General features: G+C 34.6%; 2 protein-coding genes across 2 annotated transcripts; both read left to right on the forward strand.

Moving 5' to 3' along the window:
• The first annotated feature begins 1,498 nt into the window (after nucleotides 1-1,498).
• On the forward strand, nucleotides 1,499-5,828 carry LOC147079040 (2-acylglycerol O-acyltransferase 1-like). Its single transcript, XM_085955753.1, has 4 exons — nucleotides 1,499-1,539; nucleotides 3,778-4,227; nucleotides 4,825-5,024; nucleotides 5,671-5,828. The coding sequence occupies exons 1-4, from the start codon at nucleotides 1,499-1,501 to the stop codon at nucleotides 5,826-5,828; spliced, it is 849 nt and encodes a 282-aa protein (XP_085811879.1).
• Nucleotides 5,829-11,605: 5,777 nt separating this feature from the next.
• Nucleotides 11,606-21,032, forward strand: LOC147079041 (2-acylglycerol O-acyltransferase 2-A-like). Its single transcript, XM_085955762.1, has 4 exons — nucleotides 11,606-12,213; nucleotides 18,642-19,091; nucleotides 19,993-20,192; nucleotides 20,875-21,032. Exons 1-4 carry the CDS (start codon nucleotides 11,606-11,608, stop codon nucleotides 21,030-21,032), a joined length of 1,416 nt encoding a protein of 471 aa, XP_085811888.1.
• The last annotated feature ends 21 nt before the right edge of the window (nucleotides 21,033-21,053 follow it).

Genomic DNA, 21,053 nt, shown 5'->3' on the forward strand with positions numbered 1-21,053 from the left:
AGTATGAGTAAAAAAGTAAGCACAATTTTGTTGTATCACCCAAAATATACCAAAACTATTATGGTTTGGTTTAGGCAGGGTTTAATTGATATTTAAAAGCTAACAAATACCATATATAAATTGTAGTATTAGTTCAATAAAAACAAATTCTTATAACTAACAAAGTTTAATGTGCACTATTTATGACGAATCTTAACAGCCTTCCTCCACCCTTCGCTACTGCCTTTTAGAAATAGTCATTTCTCTCAAATGTTTGTATAATAATTATAGACTGTTGTTGCCAATCGTTTCTGACCTACCGAACTGTAAAACATAGGAGAATTATTTATATTATGAAAGTATGGTGAGTAGGGTTTATTTTCATGTACTTACATACCTAGGTATATAGTACCATTACATAATATTTCTCTCACTCACGTTTAGTATTGCTGAATCCTAATTGTTGACCACAGAAAAAATAAAGATTCGAGGGAAGAGATAGGAACTGGAACAAGTATATTGGTGATTATTTTGGGTTGATATTATAATTTAAAGTGAAACATATACAAATTTCTGATATTAAAATTAAATATTTTTTTATACAATTTGGGTAATTTTATATTTAAAGCCAATTTTAATTTTCAAATTAAATACGTTATTTGATAATAGATCTTAAAACTGCAACTAAGCTATTTAATAATTCACTAGGAACGTTTCCAATAAATTTTCTATAGTGTGTTCGAATGATAAACTTATCTGAGCAGTAAATTTTATAGTGAAAACTATATATAACTCGTCAAATTACTATGCTAGTGAAAGAAAGTAGGTAGATACATAATAAGAAAATAATTAGTTGCTATGAAGATTCATTATAAAAAAAGGATGGCGTCTTTGAACATCTCTTCAATCCAAATATGTGAGGACTAACACATAATACGTGACGGTATTGTGTGTTAAAAGTGTGTGTGAAAGAACGCGCAAAATTTGGTGGGAGTAATAAAATACGTATCATTGTCTAATCTATGTAGTATTATTACACTACAGTCATTGGGCGTCATGGTTTCATATACACAACTCACAATATATCTACATATATAATTTCTTTCTACAAAATTTCTGTGTGCAGAGGTTGGAAAAAGTTATGCTGACAAAATTGTATACTAAAGTGTGCGCCTGCAACAGTGGGTACATTGTTCACTTGTCATATTATAGGCAACTTAAAGTGGGCAAACCAGTACAAAATAAATTATAAAAATATCTTATATTTTTATTCCATTGGTATGATTCATTGGTTTCCTCTATACATATATGTATTGTTTTTTTTTAATTCAGGAAAATTGCAGGGTTTTTTGGAATCAAATTGGCCCCACTGATAGTGCCATTAGAAAGAAGACTTCAAACCCTGGCAGCACTGGCGTGGATACTCATGTTCATGCATTCTCAGGTTTTAGGATTTACATTATGCATAATCGTGATGAGATCAGATTACTATTGGATTGCCTTAATTTATATACTAGTAATGGTAAGAAACCGGGAAGCCTGTGATACTGGAGGATTCCCGTAAGTAAATTGTCACACAATTTGATTACTTATAGCGCCTAAATGCCAAACAATGTTTTCTAAGTTCATTAACTTTTTCATTATTTTTTAAAATGTTTTTCTCGTTTGTCGTATAACTATTGCGTGGGAACACATTGCTAAAGCGCAAAGCTCACTTTGAGCTAAATATACATAATTAGTTATTTCACCTGACGCCATTACCAAGGGTAGACCATGACCGTATAAAGTAGACCAGCGCTGTCCAAATTCTTTTAGGCCGCGGGCCATTTTTTCTTTAGCAAACATTTCGGGGCCAAAGAGGATAGGTAAATGAAAAGTCAGTTAATGTCAATTCAAAAGTAATTTTTTTATACAAAAAATAATCAAAAATAACACATAACTAGAAATTATAAAAACAATATTATAATTAAGTTATTTATTTATTTATTGTATTTTTTTTTATTCATCATAAATTAATTACGTTTACAAAACAAAGATTATACTTATACCTACGTACTTATAAGTTATTCAATGGGAGTATTGTGGCCTTAGTTGTTGAGCAACAATGTCTTTTATGTCAAAATCAACATTTGTTGCAATTAAGCAGTATATTAGATTATAGCAAAATTAAGCAGTATATTTCTTTGTTTTGAAGAAGTATTTTTAATATTTAGTATTATAATGAAAAGTTTTCATATTTTAATGTATGATGGACAATTCTCTCCCCAATGTTTGATGAAAGATTTGCTGTACGTACAGCTCGCGGGCCGCAAAAAAATTTAGCGGGCCGCCAGTTGGACAGCGCTGAAGTAGACTATACCTCTCTGCTCGATATTCTACTCTCCTTCCCTAGTCCTCTCAAAAGTCTCTCTGTACATACATCATCAAGCCGCCGTGTTCAAGTCGTGATTTCCACGCACTCCGTTTCACTTTTTGTGCACTAAACGTGTCGATGATTTGTCGGCCATACATTGTACGTGGCCGGTCCATAACACTTATTAAGCTAACAAATAAGCTAATAGAGCTGAAGATTGTAGTGACATCAGCAGATTCTATCCTTTCAGTCTGGGTCAAAGATCTTTTGAAAGATTCTAAACTAATTCTGGAAATTACTGACAGTTAATGTCCATATTTCTGAACCGTATAGGTAGGTAATTACATATTATCACCTAAGACCTTTTGATTGAATTGGAACCTCATTACAAGGGGAATGAGTGGTACAAATTATAACATACTCGTAGAATTTAATTAATACGGGTAAGCCCGAAGATTAAATTTATTAACAATATTACTTTAAAAATACACATTAATTTTTTGCTTCGTTTATGATTATTACAGATATTTAATTATGAAGATTAGCGAGAAAGGGGGGACATATGCCCCTTACCTTAAAAAAAAATCACGACTGTTTCGTAGACGAAAGACTACTGAGAGGCTTAGCGTTGCCGACTTGGCTGACTGTCTCAGTATTTTTACATGGTGTCCGCAAATGGCGGCACATTTGAAATTTGTAAAATCAACCGCGTCTTAATTACAAATCACGTAATCTCATTCTCAGAATGCGTCGGTTTCGCACGTTTAACGGTGTATTGTAATGATGATGACTATATATTCTATAGCAGGGGTGTCAACTAATTATTGTTATATTAGATATACTTCGGAGAAGAATAAGCCTCCGCGATCTACGTTTCTGAGATTAAAGGACATATTATATATATTTAAACCAAAGTAGAATCTTAGTAATAAAATTAAATAAACCGTTGTACATAAAATTTTGTTATTTACTTAACTGTAATTTTTAATACATGAATTTTATGTGAGCTTCCGGATGCTACAGAGCTTGAATTACTTATCCTACTTTTAAGGTGTCTACAATTTTTGTATAATTGGGGGTGTAATTCTACTCAAACTATTTCTCAGACATGATTCCACATGTTCGCCCGTTAAAGTTGTTCTGTACTTCGATTTTATAATTTCAATTTGCGAAAACGCTGATTAGCACAAGTAGGTATGTCAAACCAAAGCAGGCGTACAAATTTTCAGCACATTTTAACAGATTTGAATAATATCTGCTTCCAAATTATGAATAAACAAATTAAATATTTTTGGCCATCGACCAAAAAACATTTCTCGGTCTACCTTATTGGCACCCCTGTTAAGGTAATGCAAAAGTTAAAATGAAAATTGGTGTATATTCGGTTTCCACTTCGCTAGGGTTTCTGTATAAGCTTTAGTAACTCTATATTGTATTATTTTTAGCAAGGCATGGTTTCGTGGATGCAAATGGTTTCAATACTTACGAGACTATTTCCCGCTGAAACTGGTGAAAACAGTAGACCTGGACCCCGAACGAAATTACCTTATGATTTCATACCCTCACGGAATGCTGGCAACAGGCGTTTTCGGAAGTTTTGCCACTGACGCATGCGGCTTTCAAAATTTATTCCCCAGAATGACGCCACATTTACTATCCTTGGAGGGAAATTTCATATGCCCTATATTTAGGGAATTTTGTCTTTGGTTAGGGATATGCTCTGCCTCTGCTGGGAGTATAAATTACTTGTTGGATCTAAAGAACGGCAAAGGGGTGTGTTCCGTCTTGGTCGTCGGAGGAGCAGCCGAAGCGCTCAATTGTCACGCAGATTCTGGAGACTATAGAATTATTTTAAAACAAAGGAAAGGCTTCATCAAACTGGCAATGAAACATGGGTTAGTTATTTTGCATAATATTTTTTTTATATAAATATTTAAGGCATCTTTACTTAATATTGGTAGAAAAAGACGTTTTCGTTTTTCAATCATAAATTTGGTTTTAATGTTAGTTTTTTTCACTGTATAATATTCCCTGTTCTATTAACCAATAAACCCGGATATTTTTTTTACCATTTGTGACGATTTACCAATGTGCTTCTTTGGACATCTGATAAAATCTCACCGAATCTATAGGTCTTGAGACTTTTTTTTGTCTCAATGCTTCATGATTTCAAAAACAAATTTATATTCAATAATCGTTTAATTTTTTTAATCGATCTACATACCCATATTCACTCACATCTTTTTATTATTTGTGACGTTTGTCATCATGTCAATTGTGTAATCGATTTACAGATAATTACGTTTTTAAACCTTTTTATTATATACTTATGACATGTTTTTTTTTTATTTTGTCAAGGGTTCCAATTATTTTTATTTCTGTCAACATACTCGTACATACCGTCATGCTATATTGTATTGTTGTGAATTAATTTTCTACTATACATTTAATCAGATGCAGAATAACCTATAATAAACATGTTTCTCTTTCAGGTCTCCTTTGGTGCCAGTATTTTCATTTGGGGAGATAGGTCTTTACGAGCAGTTTAACAATCCTAAAGGGGGGAAACTCCGCGAATGGCAAGACTGGCTGAAATCAATAATACATATTGCCCCCGTATGTCTTTTAGGAAGAGGACTTTTCCAGTATTCCTTCGGTATCTTACCACGGCGAACCCCACTTACTGTAGTCGGTATGTTAAATTAATTAATACTAAAAAACTCATTATTATACTAACGTTAAATTAATTAAAATTAAACACAATATGAAGATTGCGGTAATTCCATTTACACCCGTTTCATCCGCTTTAAAGGGACATTGACAAATGTCTTCAAAATTACCGTTTCGGTAATAAAGAGCGTATCGATTAACATTTCATTTAGCTTAAATACTGGTGACAATTTAGTGGAATGTATTTGGGATGATGGGTGGGTAAGGCGGACTAGGAAGCTCCGGTCACTAATCTTGGTTGATGGTGGAAAGACGATATCCCTCCTTCTTATCGATCACAATAGGGTCACAATGTTTAGTTATACATAGTTGTATCACTATTTACTTCTGCGCTCCTTTATTTTTGGTAAAACTCAGTAGTAGGTATTGGTACTTATTGGTTTAACTGAATTTTAATTATTTAAATATATTGGAATATAATGGGATTGGTGGGGGTTAACAAATGATTTTCTGTCATTTATGAATTGGCTTACTGGTTACAGCGAATTTTCTTTGGAAAAGTATTTCCGTACAAATTACATGTAACCGTCATATACACCTCTTATTAAACTCTTTAGTTTTAAATAATAATTGTGTATTTTGAATGCTTACAATTACTTATTTTTTAGTGGGGAAACCTATAGAAGTTCCAAGGAATACTGATCCAAGTATAGAAGAAATTAACAAACTTCACAAAGAGTTTACAGAAAAATTAATCGAACTGTTTGAAGATGGAAAGTATAAATACTTATCAGATCCGGAAGGGTCTAAGCTTATCATTGAATGATAAAACTATATATAGTATGTACATACATTTCAAGCTAGAGTATATGCTTCATAACTTTGCACTCCGGCTCTAGGATACTTAATATATTCTAAAAATATTTTTATACATATTATTATCAGTCTATTTATTTATTAAGTTAATTAAGTAAATATCATTTGATCTAATTCTATACGAGGTAATCAGGCAAAGAGGCATATAAAAATAGTAAAGAGTGCAAAAAAGTGCAAAGATATAAAACGTATAGGTACTATATCTGTCGAAAAGTGGATGATTGTGTTTGAATCTCACTCGGTCAATTGTATTAATACTTTAGATAAAAATAAAAAATCGGATTTCATGGAATATTTATTAATGTACCTAATAAATGTGTTTCTGAGGTGTTTCAAACGTATGTGTATTCAATAAAAAATACGTTACACGCTTCAGGCAAATACTCCATCTACCAGAGGCACCGAGTGGAAAAATGCGAAGCTTGCAATTTGAGACATTTTTTTTTTTGATAATTTGTATTTTAAAGTGTTTTTATTTAGGTACATACGTATCTAAAATATTATAAAAAGAAACGTTATAAAATGTGAATTCGTTAAAAGATTTCTAATATTTTATTGACATGTATATAAAATGCGTATGACTGGTAATCCTTTTTATTTTTATATTATTAAATTATAGTTTTAGTCGAGGTATATGATTATTATGAGGGAAAGAAAACATGTCGTAAATAAGTATGAAATAATATATTTTATTGCTTCAAAAATTACAATACTTACTCTGGCACTATTGTTTTGTTAAAAACTATATTACTTATATTTTTATTCTTATAAAACAATATGGTCAATGTATTATTCAGTATCTAATTAGTATGTATTGACACATATTACCAAAATGTATACGTATATATATATAAATATTAATTGAAAAATGAAAAATAAAAATTGAATGAATGTAAAACATTTTTATAAGCAGTGCTTTTTGGGAAAAAATGTACACAAGATACTGAATTTCTTTATTTTATAAAAAATAGACATGGACTTTAAAAACCTTAATAAACATCAGTAACGAATAATGATATTGTCTTGGGTCAACAATAAAAATGTTAAATGTGTTACTATAAGTTTCACTGGTAAGTTTGACTAAAATCGAAGAGTTGCGGCTTCATCATGTGACGCCTGACTGTGTAAAAGACGCCATCAGCAACTACTACCAGGTCTGCTACTCTTTCGACAATTTTTTTTTGTTAAATTTTGCACGAAGAAAAATATTTTCATTATGACAGTTCAATGAAAATAATTACTTTTTCATATTGTTTTTCATACTACGAGCAGGTAAAAACATATTTATATTAAAAGCTCTTTAAAGATTTTTATTATTTAGAATTTACAAAATAATATAAATTTACAAAATGATAAAATAAATTTGGTACTGTTCGGTTATCAGGAATATAGCGGAAAACACATTTTGAAAATAGCCGATAAACTGGATTATTTGTTAAATTAACCTAACCTAACCTAACCTAACCTAACCTAACCTAACCCAACCTAATCTAACCTCTCTCTCTTCTTCTTGGTCGTGCACTCATGGCTGAGGATCGTGACCACATTTAAATTTCGCCATCCTTTGAGCGACCAAGACTTTCCATCCTTCTCGATCTTCCGCTTCTCTCAGGACAGAATGGATGGTGTCCCCAGTCAGCTCTTTCACTTGGTCGCTCCATCACGCAGACGCTCTTCCTCTGCTTTGCCTTCCCTGGAGGCTACCCAAAACTACCAGTATCTTCAGGTTGTCCGGTCCGCGCCTGAAAATATGTCCAAAAAACTGCAGAATTCTTCTCAGACGAGAGCCGTTCCTTTATCTTCAGTCTCTGGATGATTGACTGGTTTGTCCTGTGCTCCGTCCAAGAAATGCGAAGCATTCGGCGCCAACACCACATCTCAAAGGCATCAATTGCCTTCCGTTCTCTTGCCTTCAGGGTCTACGACTTGACTCCGTATAGAAATATCGAGAGCACTAATGTTTGCATAAGCATCATTTTTGTGGCAATCGAAATTCCCCGATCCTTCCATATAGTGGTAAGGAGTGTCATCGCATTTTTTGCAATCTGTGTGCACCTTCTTATTTCCGCTTTGCATCCGCCCTTTCTACTGATGGTCGATCCCAGATATACAAACTCGTCGACTGTTTCGAGATTTTGGAGTGTACTTGGTGTTGGTAGAAGGTTGGCCCGATCAACAACCATTAACTTGGTCTTATTCCTATTAATAAGGAGGCCGTATTTGTGACTCTCTTCCTCTATCCGGTGTAGCAGCTCTGTGAGTTCTCTTTCATCAGCAGCGATTAGTGTGGTATCATCTGCGAATCTTAAGTTGTTTATTTTCTGGCCATCAGAAATTGTTATTCCGCCTTGCCAATGATCCAGGGCTCTTCGCATTATATGCTCTCCATATATATTGAATAACTGGGGAGATAAAACACCTCCCTGACGAACTCCCTTCTCGGCTCGGAAACTCTCAGAAAACGCACTATTTACTCTTTTAACCTAACCTAAACTAACCCAAACTAACAAATAATCCAGTTTATCGGGTATTTTCAAAATGTGTTTTTCGCTGTATTCCTGATAACCGAACAGTACCATAAATTTTATTCAATTCTACAGTTTATTTTTTAATCGATAGCTATTTCGGTTGTAACATCGATTTGTTATCCGGTAAAAGTTAGTGAATTTTACACATGCAATTCATTTTGAGCACTAATTATAATCCAATCGATTTTGTGATAGTCTCAATTCGTGCTTTATTTACCTATGTTATATTATCAATTAATAATAAAACTAAACATATTGTCGTTAATGAAATTTGGTATTGCCAGTAATTGAGTTAATATACCTATTGCCACCGAAGAAATAGGACCACCAAGTTATAGGTGTATGCTAGTGCTATGGCTCAATTCAATAAGTCCATACCCCGGATCCAAAAACACGTGTAGGTATTTATTATTCGAAAAGACATGATAATTATTGCATCCAGGTACGGGACTTGCATACGGGATCCACTGATAGAAAAGTGAGCATTCTAATACTTACTGTACTTGCACGCAAATATAATAGAAACACTATAATTATTATGGTTAAGTTTCAATTATAATAAAAATCATGTACTTACTGTAGAAATGTAAGCTTTTCTTCTTCAAGATTTGCATTGACTAGTTTATGATGGAAGTGTAATGTTACGTTAGGGTAGTTTTCAGTATCTGCAAAAATATAGTTAAGTAGTTGTAATATTAAAAAATGTAAATCTGTTTCTGTTATAGAATGGTTTCATACAAATATTTTTTCGGATGTCTATAAGACAGGGAAGCACTTTGATAACGTTTCGTTTATGTATTTATGTATTAGTGAATAGTAAAATATTTTTCATAGTGCGTTAAAAGAAAAATATTTATGTATTTTTAGTCATCACTAATGCAAACGATCACTTCTTTGTAGTTTAAAAATGCCTATAGAATTTTTCTTTATATTATCATTTGATTACCACAAAGCTACTTAGTAAGTATTAACCGAACTGAGTATATTTAAATAATTACGTTGTAAGTAAATAAAATATTTGTTATTTTACATGTTCTGTGTATTTTTAAAAGTACTTTGTTTACCTAACTCCCGTTGAAAATATGACTGTGCATCGACGAAATAAATGGTTTGCGAAAGAGGCAGCCGCTCTGGGTGCAGTTAACGTTGGGGCGCAGAACTGGGACTTCATTGATGTTAAAAAAATCAACAGTCTTTTTAAAAGCCATTGACAATTTAGTATTAAAACTTATCGATTTACATAAGGTGAACTTTACAAATTACAAATTCAAGTCGTTCACAACATGACAAATTAAAAACAAAAAATAGTATTAAAACAGTATAAAAAATAAATAAATAGACGCAGTATTAGAAAAACTACACAAAAATTATAAAATACATACATGGAAGTATGTCGAATGAGTTAAATAGAGCCTATTTAAGGATCCCTCGTAGTCCAGTGCGTAAGGCACTGGCCTATCACCCGGGGGCTCCAGGCTCCATCCCGGTGGGGTCATAATATATTTGATTTTCTCAAAGCCTGGGTATTTGTGATTGTTTCACTTCTATTACAGACTAGTAACTACATTACTGTCATCAGGCCTCATGGCCTGTTCTAGTGTTAAAAAAGAATAAATAAATAAAGGAGTATAATAAAACAACATCCGCCTAAACTTATCATCACGTAGGTGGAACATAGGAACATACAATATCCGAATCGATTTAGTTGAACAGAGTTATTGCTCTCCAAATTGGCATCATCAATAGCAGGTTACAACAGCAGACAACAACTAATGCCCCCGATTTCTAAGATAAGATAATTATGTTTATTGTTGTTATAAATTTAAAATATATCTTAATCATGATTTAACCTCACCCTGAAACAAAATAAGCGGTGGCGATTTTCTTCAACGCTGATGACACAATCGATTTGTCAAAAGAATTTAAAATGGGGCCTCGTTGTGTAAACCAAAATAGGTAGGTATATGGATGAGCAATTAGAAAAAGACGCAAGATTAATTTTCTCTTTTACACAAAGTGCATCGGTGCGGCAGAAGAGAAGGGCTTGATATTCCTTGGACTCGGTTATAGCCTTCATAGCGGAGACGCCTGCCAACACCAAAATCAACCATAATGAGCAAAATACCATCGCTCGTTGGTTTATTGGTACCGGAGTGCCACAAGCAAGTGGACGATAATATCAAAGTGGACCTGCTGAATCTCTATGGACTCAAGAGGAAGCTGAGGGCGGCGGACTTCGCCTATATCTACGGCTTCCTCACGTTAGCTTATGGAATTCAGCCGCACGAGACACTCCCAGACCTACAACGACAAAGAGATACTCAGGACAAGAAGAGAAAAAACCAGAACATTTCAAACTACCAAAGGGTCCTTGACGAAATCAATGCTCTGGACTCAGGACTCAAGCCTGCCTCGGACGAGGAAGACGAGGAGTACGAGGACTTAGATTTTGACGACTCGGACTACTTTCTTGACGACGATTCCAACAATGCCGATAATATCAACGGCAAACCATCACAATCCAAGGAAGCTGCCAAACCCGCCCAGGCTCCCGCCGCGGTCACTACCAAGGCTCCCGCCACGGCCACTGCCAAGGAACCGGCTTTGAGCGGCAAGCCAGCATCCACCGCCCAGTACAAACAGATGGACACTACTCCGGCGGCTACATCTGCTCCGTCAAAACCAGACCACCGCGCAGCCGCGCCGGAGAAGCCCGCCTTAACCGGCAAGCCTGATCCCCGCGCTGCCGCGACGGAGAAACCCGCCACTTTCGGCAAGCCAGACCCCCGTGCTACCGCATCGAAGAAACCTGCTGTTACCGGCAAGCCAGACCCTCCTCCGAAGTCGTACGCAGCTGCAGCCAAATCCTTATCTGAAAAGGATGAAGCAAAAAGCTGAAAGCCTCTCTCGCGTGGAACCGGAGGACCAAAACAAAAGACACCCTGGAAAAAAGGCGACAAAACGCCAAGCACCCGACCAAGTTGACCAAAATGCAGCCAAAAAATCTGCCACGACTACCTTAAAGAAGCCAGACAAGCCACTCATTGGCGAGCCGGCACAAGCAAAGAAGACCATACACAGGAAGGATTCAAGAGCGAACCCGCCCTCGAAGAATCCGGGCAAGAAAAATATGGACCGGACGGGCTCTCAAAAAATACCCCCGATCATCCTGCATGATAAAAAGGCTTACAGACAGAACATGACTATGCTGAAAGAGGCAGGAGTATGTATATCTGACGCCAAAAACATCAAAACCGGGATAATACTGACCATCAAGGAGATCGAGTCCAACAGAACAGCTGTACAGCTGTTAGACGCCATGAGCATCGAGTTTCACTCATACAACCTCTTTGAGGAGAAACCCCTCAAAGTGGTGCTCCGGGGTATCCCAGAAGAAACGACCGCCGAAGAAATTCGTGACGAGCTCGTGGAGATGGGATACATCATAAAGAGCGCGTATAAAATGACACAAGGCCATCGGAAGACCCAGATACCGCTGATCCTGGTGGACGTAGTAAGGACCAGCGACGCAAAAGACATCTACCAATTAGCCACAATATTCGGGCTTTCTATACATGTGGAGCCACTACGCAAGAGGACGACGGACGGGCAGTGCCATCACTGCCAAGGCTTTGGCCACGCCGCCTCCTGTTGCCATGCCAAACCGATGTGCGTCCGCTGTGCAGGCGATCACCTCACAGCGGATTTCAAGAAGCCGAACACCACAGACCCAGCTACGTGCGCCAACTGTGGCGGCCCTCATCCGGCCAACTACAGAGGTTGCCCAAGGCATCCTAAACACGCAAGGTACGCGTATACCGACGTGGATAAAAGACAAACCGAGAAGACCAATGACAGATACTCGGTCGGGCCTGCCTGGATGAATACGCAGGAGAGACCCCAGCCCGATCAGATACAAGACATGATAACTGCGTAGAAAAACACCATCGAAAGCGCAAGCATAATGATCGCCAAGCTGACAGACATAAAATAAACCAACACGACACGACCTGAAGACCAGCAGTCACGACCAGAAGACGAGAAGAAACGAGGAGAAGACGAATTACTTTTTATATTTGATTTTCATCATCGCTATCCCACTAGATACAGAAAAAAATGATATCCAACACGTAACTATATCCGTTACATGGAGCATATTTCCACCAAACGACAAAATTCAGATGAAAGGGACAGGGGGCAGAGCCAACCATACCAAAAGCAAGCATTTTAACCTTGGCTGCACCGATGGACGGATCTCTTTGTTAACAGTTTACCTTGACGGTTGCCACTCGGACGGTTTCCAACCTTAAAGTCAGTATTACAAGTAGCTTCATTTGGACTTTTTTTTATAGAATCAGTGAATACCAAAGGACGTACAGATGAGTAACCATATATAATATAATGCTTTTATAATTTCTCTGTCTTTGCAAACATTGATCACGAGTCTCAATTGTTTCAAATACCATATCTCTATTTTCCATTAATTTTAATTAGATTAATATGTGTTTGACTAAATCAGCGGTCCTCAACCTTTTAAACCTCGTGAAAAACTATACTCAAAATCTTGAATCTCGCGGACCACTACCAAGTATTATTTCCACACTTGTGAAAAATTCGATATGTCAATATAATGATAAAATAATTATAATAAATAAACTTATTAACACAGAGATTCATTACGAAAAATGCAAAAAAAAAACATTTTAAATTTCATTTTATTAAAAAAGAATCAATACAATTATTAAATTAATATGAAGACCACAAGCAAATATCATGCTATGTCACATCTGTAAAATATTGAGTAAATCGATTTTTACAGTTTCAAAAACTGAATAATAGTTGTTACAATTAATCTTTCACTATAATTTTTAAACGATTTTTATAATTATTTAACATAAAGATATGATTAATAAACACTACCATTTATTAGAAAATTTACTCAATTGACAAAAATACAATTCATATTACCCAGTATTCATGCACATGGAATGATCTTTCCCTGACCACCTTTATTAGAAACACGTTTTTATAGAACACAGATTTATTTTTCTAAAAATGTTTTTACACAGAAAAATACGTTAAGAAATTCTCCACAAGATGGCATTAACAGTTTATTTTATACAAAAAAATGGACATGGAATGATATTTGCTTGTGGTCTTCATATGAATTCTACGTCGACATGGAGGTGCATAAAATATTAATTACGGGTAACAGAAAGATAATCACTGTGACCTTTGTTGCTGCTTGTTTGAAACAAGCTGTTGGATTCTTGGTTCCAATGACGTTACTGCGACACGGAGAGCCGCACTAAAATTGCAAATATATTCAAATAATTACTCTGCGGACCACCAAAATTCTCTCACGGACCACTGGTAGTCCGCTGACCACCGGTTGGGGACCGCTGGACTAAATAACTAACTCTCTAAATTACAGTTTTTTCTTTAAATCTACAGTATTTCATCATGTACATATTGAAAACACACTTTGCGTCGCAATTACTAATATTTATTATACACCTACAGACTTGCTTATTTAACATCTTTTACATTCTACTTATATTAATTTTTATATTATATCCTATAGATTTAAGTTTCATAGATCCACGTGACAGCGCGATCACACGCCTTGATATGAAGAGTCACTTAATTAATCTTGCTTTAACCGTTTTAGCCTTCTTTCTTTTATCTCACACATCTGTTTTACTTGTATTTCTTTACCAATATGAGCATTTTTCCAGTTACTTAAATTTTATTATGTGATCAGTCAGTGGGTCGGGCCTTTATCTTTCTAAACAAACGAGCCACTGACTCTAAGATACTTCTCATACCAATCGATTCAACGTGTAAAGATTTCATTTACATATAAACTATTTACCTACTAGTCATATGATGTATTAATTCATATATTTTATTTAAATATTTACATTTATACTGTGAAAAATATACCTACAATATACTCTTATGAGTTACGACCTAAGTTTTGTAATTTTCAAATATTTTTGCATAATTTTCATAATGTTTTTTTTTTTTAAATATAAAGGTATTTCCAAAGAAAACTCTCAAGATAACGAATTACATGTATTATATTGTCTTATCTGTACTTCTATTCTCAATTCCAACAGTCCAACAGTCCTTTACAAACTGTATAAATATCATGACATACTTTAACTTCACATTTATTTCGATAGACTCTTAAACGTTGTAGAAGTGTTTTAAATACTAACAAAATAATAATTATCAAAAACAGTATGTATAAAAATTAAAATAATTAAAAAGATGGGTTACATTAATTTAGTAAAATTTGTGGGTGTGATCGAGTCAATACTGATGTAAGTATTTTTTAACAATGTAAGAAAAATAACAATATTCGAAATAATTGACTTTGTAATAAATACTGTTGCCACTCGTTTCTGACCTTCCGAACTGTAAAACCTAGCTGAATTAGTTATATGATAGTATAGCCAAAAAATATTCTTATGAATGTATTTCTATAAAATATCTAAAATTACTTTATACTATCTATATAGAAGAATATTTTTTATCGATTATGGTTGGGTTGGGTGGGCAGGGCTTAAATGAATTTAAAAAAAATTAACATAATTTGTAATGATAATATGTATTCTTAATTCAACGAAACCAAATAAGTATGACTGAAAAAGTGTGCACTATTTTTGTCGGGTCACCCATGGCATGGTTTAGTTTAGACAGGGTATAATTGAATTTTAAAAACTAACCATTACCATCTCAAAATTGTGGTCTTAGTTCAATGAAAACAAATAAATATGACTGTCAAAGTCTAGTATGTCGAATATTAACAGCCTATCTCCACCACTCGCCAATGATGCAGGGTCTACTTTCATGTACATATATTATATCTATGTAGTGCCATAACAACGATCTCTCAGTCACGTGCAGAACCTATTCCTATATCCTGATCATTGGCCACAGAAAAAATAGCACTGAAGGCAAGAGAGAACAATAAGAACACGTATATTGCTGATTATTTCAGGTTATAAATTTAATTTTAAGTAAAACATGAATTTCTGATATTTAAATTAAATATTTTGTATGCAATTTGGATAATTTTGTATCTAAAGATATTTTTATTTTCAAAATAAATAAATAATTTGATAATAAGTCTTAAAAACTGCAACTAAGATATTTAATAATTTACTAGCAACGTTTCCAATAAATTTTCTATAGTGTGTTCGAATGATAAACTTATCTGAGCAGTAATTTTTTTAGAGATAATAAAATGTAACTCGTCAAATTACTATGCTGCGAAAGAAAGTAGGTAGGTACCTAATAAGAAAATAATCATTTACTATGAATATTCATTATAAAAAAGGGTCGTGTATTTTCAAATTTCTTCAAGCCAAATATATGAGGACTAATCTGTGACGGTATTTCTCCTGTGAGATGAGTCTGTAAAGAATGCGCGAAATTTGGTGGGATTAATAAAATGTTAATCATTGTCTAATCTATTTAGTATTATAACACTACACAACTCACATATTTATAGGACATGGCCCCACGAGGGGGAGCGACAAGGCTCTAGCCTGGGGGGGGGGGTGGCTTGTAGACCTGATAAGTGAGATAAACACATTCAAACACAAACAATTTGCCCTAATGGGAAAAAAGTCGCCTGCGGTGCTATTTTATTTGTAGAATCTCAACATTTTAAAATATCTTCAATTACTGTGTGTCGATATTCGGCAAGTCAAGTGGATTTATTCAACAATACAAAAAAATCCCTAAAAATACACCGAATATCCTTAATTTTACCCGAAACAACTTACAGTTAGATGACGATTCTGTAGAAAGTCCCACTGCCTTTAACCCTAGCGATGGGTAGGGGGGCCGCCAAAGATCCTTGCCTGGGGGCCCGCTTCAAGTTGTGGGGGTCATGATATAATAATACTACAAAGTTTCTGTGTACAAAATTTGTGCGGCACATTGTTCACTTGTCATATTATAGGCAACTTAAAGTGGATAAACTAGTACAATATAAAATAAATAAAATATAAATAAAAAATATCTTCTATTTTCCCAATTAATTGATTCGTTGGCTTCCTTTTCACATATATGTTTTGTTTTTCTTTTACTTCAGGAGAATTGCAGGCTTTTTTGGAATCAAATTAGCCCCACTGCTGGTGCCATTAGAAAGAAGACTTCAAACCCTGGCAGCACTGGGATGGATAGTCACGTTCATATATTCTCAGGTTTTTGGAATTACATTATGCATCATTTTGATGAGATCAGATTACTATTGGATTTCCTTAATTTATTTACTAGTAATAGTAAGGAACCGGGAAGCCTGTAATACTGGAGGATACCCGTAAGTAAATGGTCACACAATTTGTACTTATAGCACCGAAACAGTGTTTTCTAAGTTCATTATCTTTTTAAATATTTTTTTTAATGTTTTTATCGTTTGTCGTATAACTATTGCGTGATAACACATTGCTAAGGCGCAAAGCTCACTAGAGCTAAATATACATAATTTTGGTAAGTCATTGTTTTTCTATGACGCCATTACCAAGGGTAGACCATGGCCGTATCCGTATCCGGAAATTTGTACGTAAACAGTTCACCGCAGAACACTAATTCGTGCGCCGCAGTACGTGAAACATGAGTTCGTGTAACATTTAATCAAATAATGAGTTCTTCGTTGAACATTTCACCGTGGAGTATATTTGTACGTATGCTATAACATGCGGAGATGTCTCTATTAGGTTAGGTTAGGTTAGGTTAGTGTTAATCTAATTGGAACAGTACTATTTGCAAACTATCGCCGCATTTTGTAAGATACGTACAAAAATGTATTCCACGGTGAAATGTTCAACGAAGAACTCGTCATTTAATAAAATGTTGTACGAACTCATGTTTCACGTACTGCGGCGCACGAATAAGTGTCCCACGATGAATTACATACGTACAACTTACATGTAACCGGCCGTATCATGTAGACCAGTGTTTCCCAACCTTTTTACACCTGCGGACTGGTAAAAAAAGAAAAAAAAATTCACGCACCAGTACTAATACTGAAATAAAAATGGTTTTTTACGTAATATTTTTTTAATCTTATATTGTGACAGATCGATATAACTATAACTAACAAATTAATATACATATAACAGTCTGATACAATTAAAATTTAATAAAAACAGTGGGTTTATTTCAACTATTTAATGCGAAACTAGCTGTTACCTCTTTGCTAAAATATTGGATATTCTTGGCTGCAGATATCTAAAACTGTGGAAATAATTTTATGTTCCTTGGGCGGCCCTGTACCATTTTATTACCGGCGGACCGGGAGTTGGGGACCACTGATGTAGACTACACCTCTCTACCCAGTCCTTTACTCTCCTTCCCCAGTCGATCAATCATAGTCGTCTCAAAAGTGTCTTTGTATATCATCAAGCCACGAAACCCGTGATCGTCCGCGCACTCCGTTTCACTTTTGGTGCTCAAAACGTGATGCCTTTTGTCAGCTCTTCATCCATAATAGCTGTTATATTAACAAAGAAGCTCATATCAAAATCACCAGATGCTAACCTTGTAGACTGGGCCAAAGATTTTTTGAAAGATTCTAAACGAATTCTGGAAATTACTGACAGTTATTGTCTATATATCTGAATCTATAATAAATATAATTACATATTTTCATCTAAGACCTTTTGCTTACTTTCAAAATAGACGGCAGAGAGCCTTGGAATTGGGACGTCATTACAATGGGAATGAGCGGTAAAAAATATATACATAGAATTTCGTTAATATGGTCAGGCCTGGAGGTTGATTTTATTAACTTTATTACTTTAAAAATAGTCATTGATTATTTGCTTCATTTATGATTATTACATATATTTAATTATGAAGATTAGCGAGAAAGGGGTGACATATCCCTACTGGCTTAAAAAAAATCACGACTGTTTCGTAGACGAGACACTGCTGAGAGGTAGTTAACCACCAGACAAAGTTTCTCTCTGTATTTTTTCATAATTTCCGCAAATGGTGGCACATTTTAAATTTGTAAAATAAACCGCTTGTTAAATACAAATTACTTATTCACTGCAATGAACCGGTTCATACGCTTCACGGATGCACTATGTGCCACCATGAAGGTGACAATATATACAGGTAATGCAAAAGTTAAATGAAAATTGGTGTATATTCGGTATCCACTTCACTAGGGTTTCTGTATAAGCTTTAGTAACTCTATGTATTATTTTTAGTAAGGCATGGTTTCGTGGTTGCAAATGGTTTCAATACTTACGAGATTATTTCCCGTTGAAACTGGTGAAAACAGTAGACCTGGACCCCGAACGGAATTACCTTATGATTTCATACCCTCACGGAATGCTGGCAACAGGTGCTTTTGGATGCTTCGCCACTGACGCATGCGGCTTTCAAAATTTATTCCCTGGAATGACGGCACATTTACTATCCTTGGGGGGAAATTTCATGTTTCCTATATTTAGGGAATTTTACCTTTGGTTAGGGATGTGCTCTGCTTCTGCTGAGAGTATAAGTTACTTATTAGATCTAAAGAACGGCAAAGGGGTATGTACCACCTTGATCGTCGGAGGAGCAGCCGAAGCACTCAATTGTCACGCAGATTCTGGAGACCATAGAATTATTTTAAAAGAAAGAAAAGGATTTATCAAGCTGGCAATGAAATATGGGTGCGTACATGTACATATTAGTTTTTTCTTGTATGAATATATAAGATGTCTATTTTTAATATTTGTCGTGAAGGATGTTTTTGTTTTTCAATCATAAGATTGGCTTTAACCTTTGTTTATTTCAACTGTATTGTATTTTTAGATTACTCTATTTTTTAATAACTATAAACCGGTCAGTATAAATTGACACGTTCTCTTCTATTCACTCAAATGGGTTTTTTTACCATTCGCGACGTTTGACTAATGTATTTCTTTGAATATCTGATACACGTCCAATCCCAATCTAATAATCGTTTAAAATGTCATGTTAACTCACATTTATTTTTATCATTCGTGACGTTTGTCATCATTTTAATTTTGTAATCGACTTACAGATAATTACGTTATAAAACCTTTTTATTGTATAATTATGACAGGTTTGAAACTTATAAAACAGAGACCATTCGAATATGTTGCTTAAAATCAGTTTTTGCTAATGTAAATAATACTATTACTATTTTATCGAAAGAAGTTATATAAAACATTTTCGAGAAGACGGAGCTTAAATAATATGGGTTCAAAATACCCAAAAAGGTATGTCATGTAAAAATAAAATAATATTGCCATTGTGGATAGAGTGGGAATTTGAGCAGAAAACTTTTTGCATATGTTATTCAAACAACTTAAAATGTTGACTGGAAGCCTTGACTGGGATCTGAACATTCTAAATAATATTATCTCTAATGACAGTTTGATTCATGTAATAAACTTTTTTCTTTATTTTGTAAAAGGTTCCAATTTTTTTTTTCAACTAACATACGTACCGTAATGCTATATTGTATTGTTGTGAATTAATTTCCTACTATACTACTAAATTTAATCTGATCCAAAATAATCTATTACCAACATCCTACTCTTTCAGGTCTCCTTTGGTGCCAGTATTTTCATTTGGGGAGATAGGTCTTTACGAGCAGTTTAACAATCCTAAAGGAGGGAAACTTCGCGAATGGCAAGAATGGCTGAGATCAAAAATACAGTTTGCTCCCGTATGGATTTTAGGAAGAGGACTTTTCCAGTATTCCTTCGGTATCATACCACGGCGAAACCCGCTTACTGTAGTCGGTATGTCAAATTAATCAATATTAAAAAAAACTCAATATTATACTTACATTCAATTAATTAAAATAAAACACAATAGGTATAGTATGAAGATTGCAGTAATTCCATTTATATTCGTTTCATCCGCTTTAAAGTGACATTGACAAATAATGTCTTTAAAATAACCGTTTCGGTAATAAAGAGCGAATCGATGAACATATTTTCACTTAGCTTAAATACTGGTGATAATTTAGTGGAATGTAATTGGTACGATTGGTTGGTTTGGCGGACTAGGAAACTCCTGGCACTAACCTTTGTTTGATGGTGGTAAGAAGATACCCCTCACTCTTGTCGATCACAATATAGTCAAACAATGTTTAATTATAGTTGAATCAATATTCATTTCTGCGCTGCTTCATTTTTGGTAAACTCCGTAGTATTGGTACTTATTGATTTAACAGAATTCTACTTATTTAAATATATTGGAATAAAATAGGATTGGTGGATTGGTAGGGGTTAACATCGGAATTGACGCCAGCAAATACTTTTCTGTCATTTATGAATCGGCATAGTGATTACGGCGAATTTTCTTCGTACAAGTATTTCCGTGCAAATCACGCGTAACCGTCTTATAGCCCTCTTATTAAACCCTTTAGTTTTAAATAATAATGGTGTATTAGAATACTTACAATTACGTATTTTCCAGTGGGGAAACCTATAGAAGTGCCAAGGAATACTGATCCAAGTATAGAAGAAATTAACAAACTTCACAAAGAGTTTACTGAAAAATTAATCGAACTGTTCGAAGATGGAAAGTATAAATACTTATCGGATCCGGAAGGATCTAAGCTTATCATTGAATGATATAACTATATTATAGTATGT

The sequence above is a fragment of the Rhyacophila brunnea genome, unplaced genomic scaffold, assembly GCF_057557595.1.
Source record: "Rhyacophila brunnea isolate RB1 unplaced genomic scaffold, BYU_Rbru_1.0 scaffold_10, whole genome shotgun sequence".
NCBI classification, from domain to species: Eukaryota; Metazoa; Arthropoda; class Insecta; order Trichoptera; family Rhyacophilidae; genus Rhyacophila; species Rhyacophila brunnea.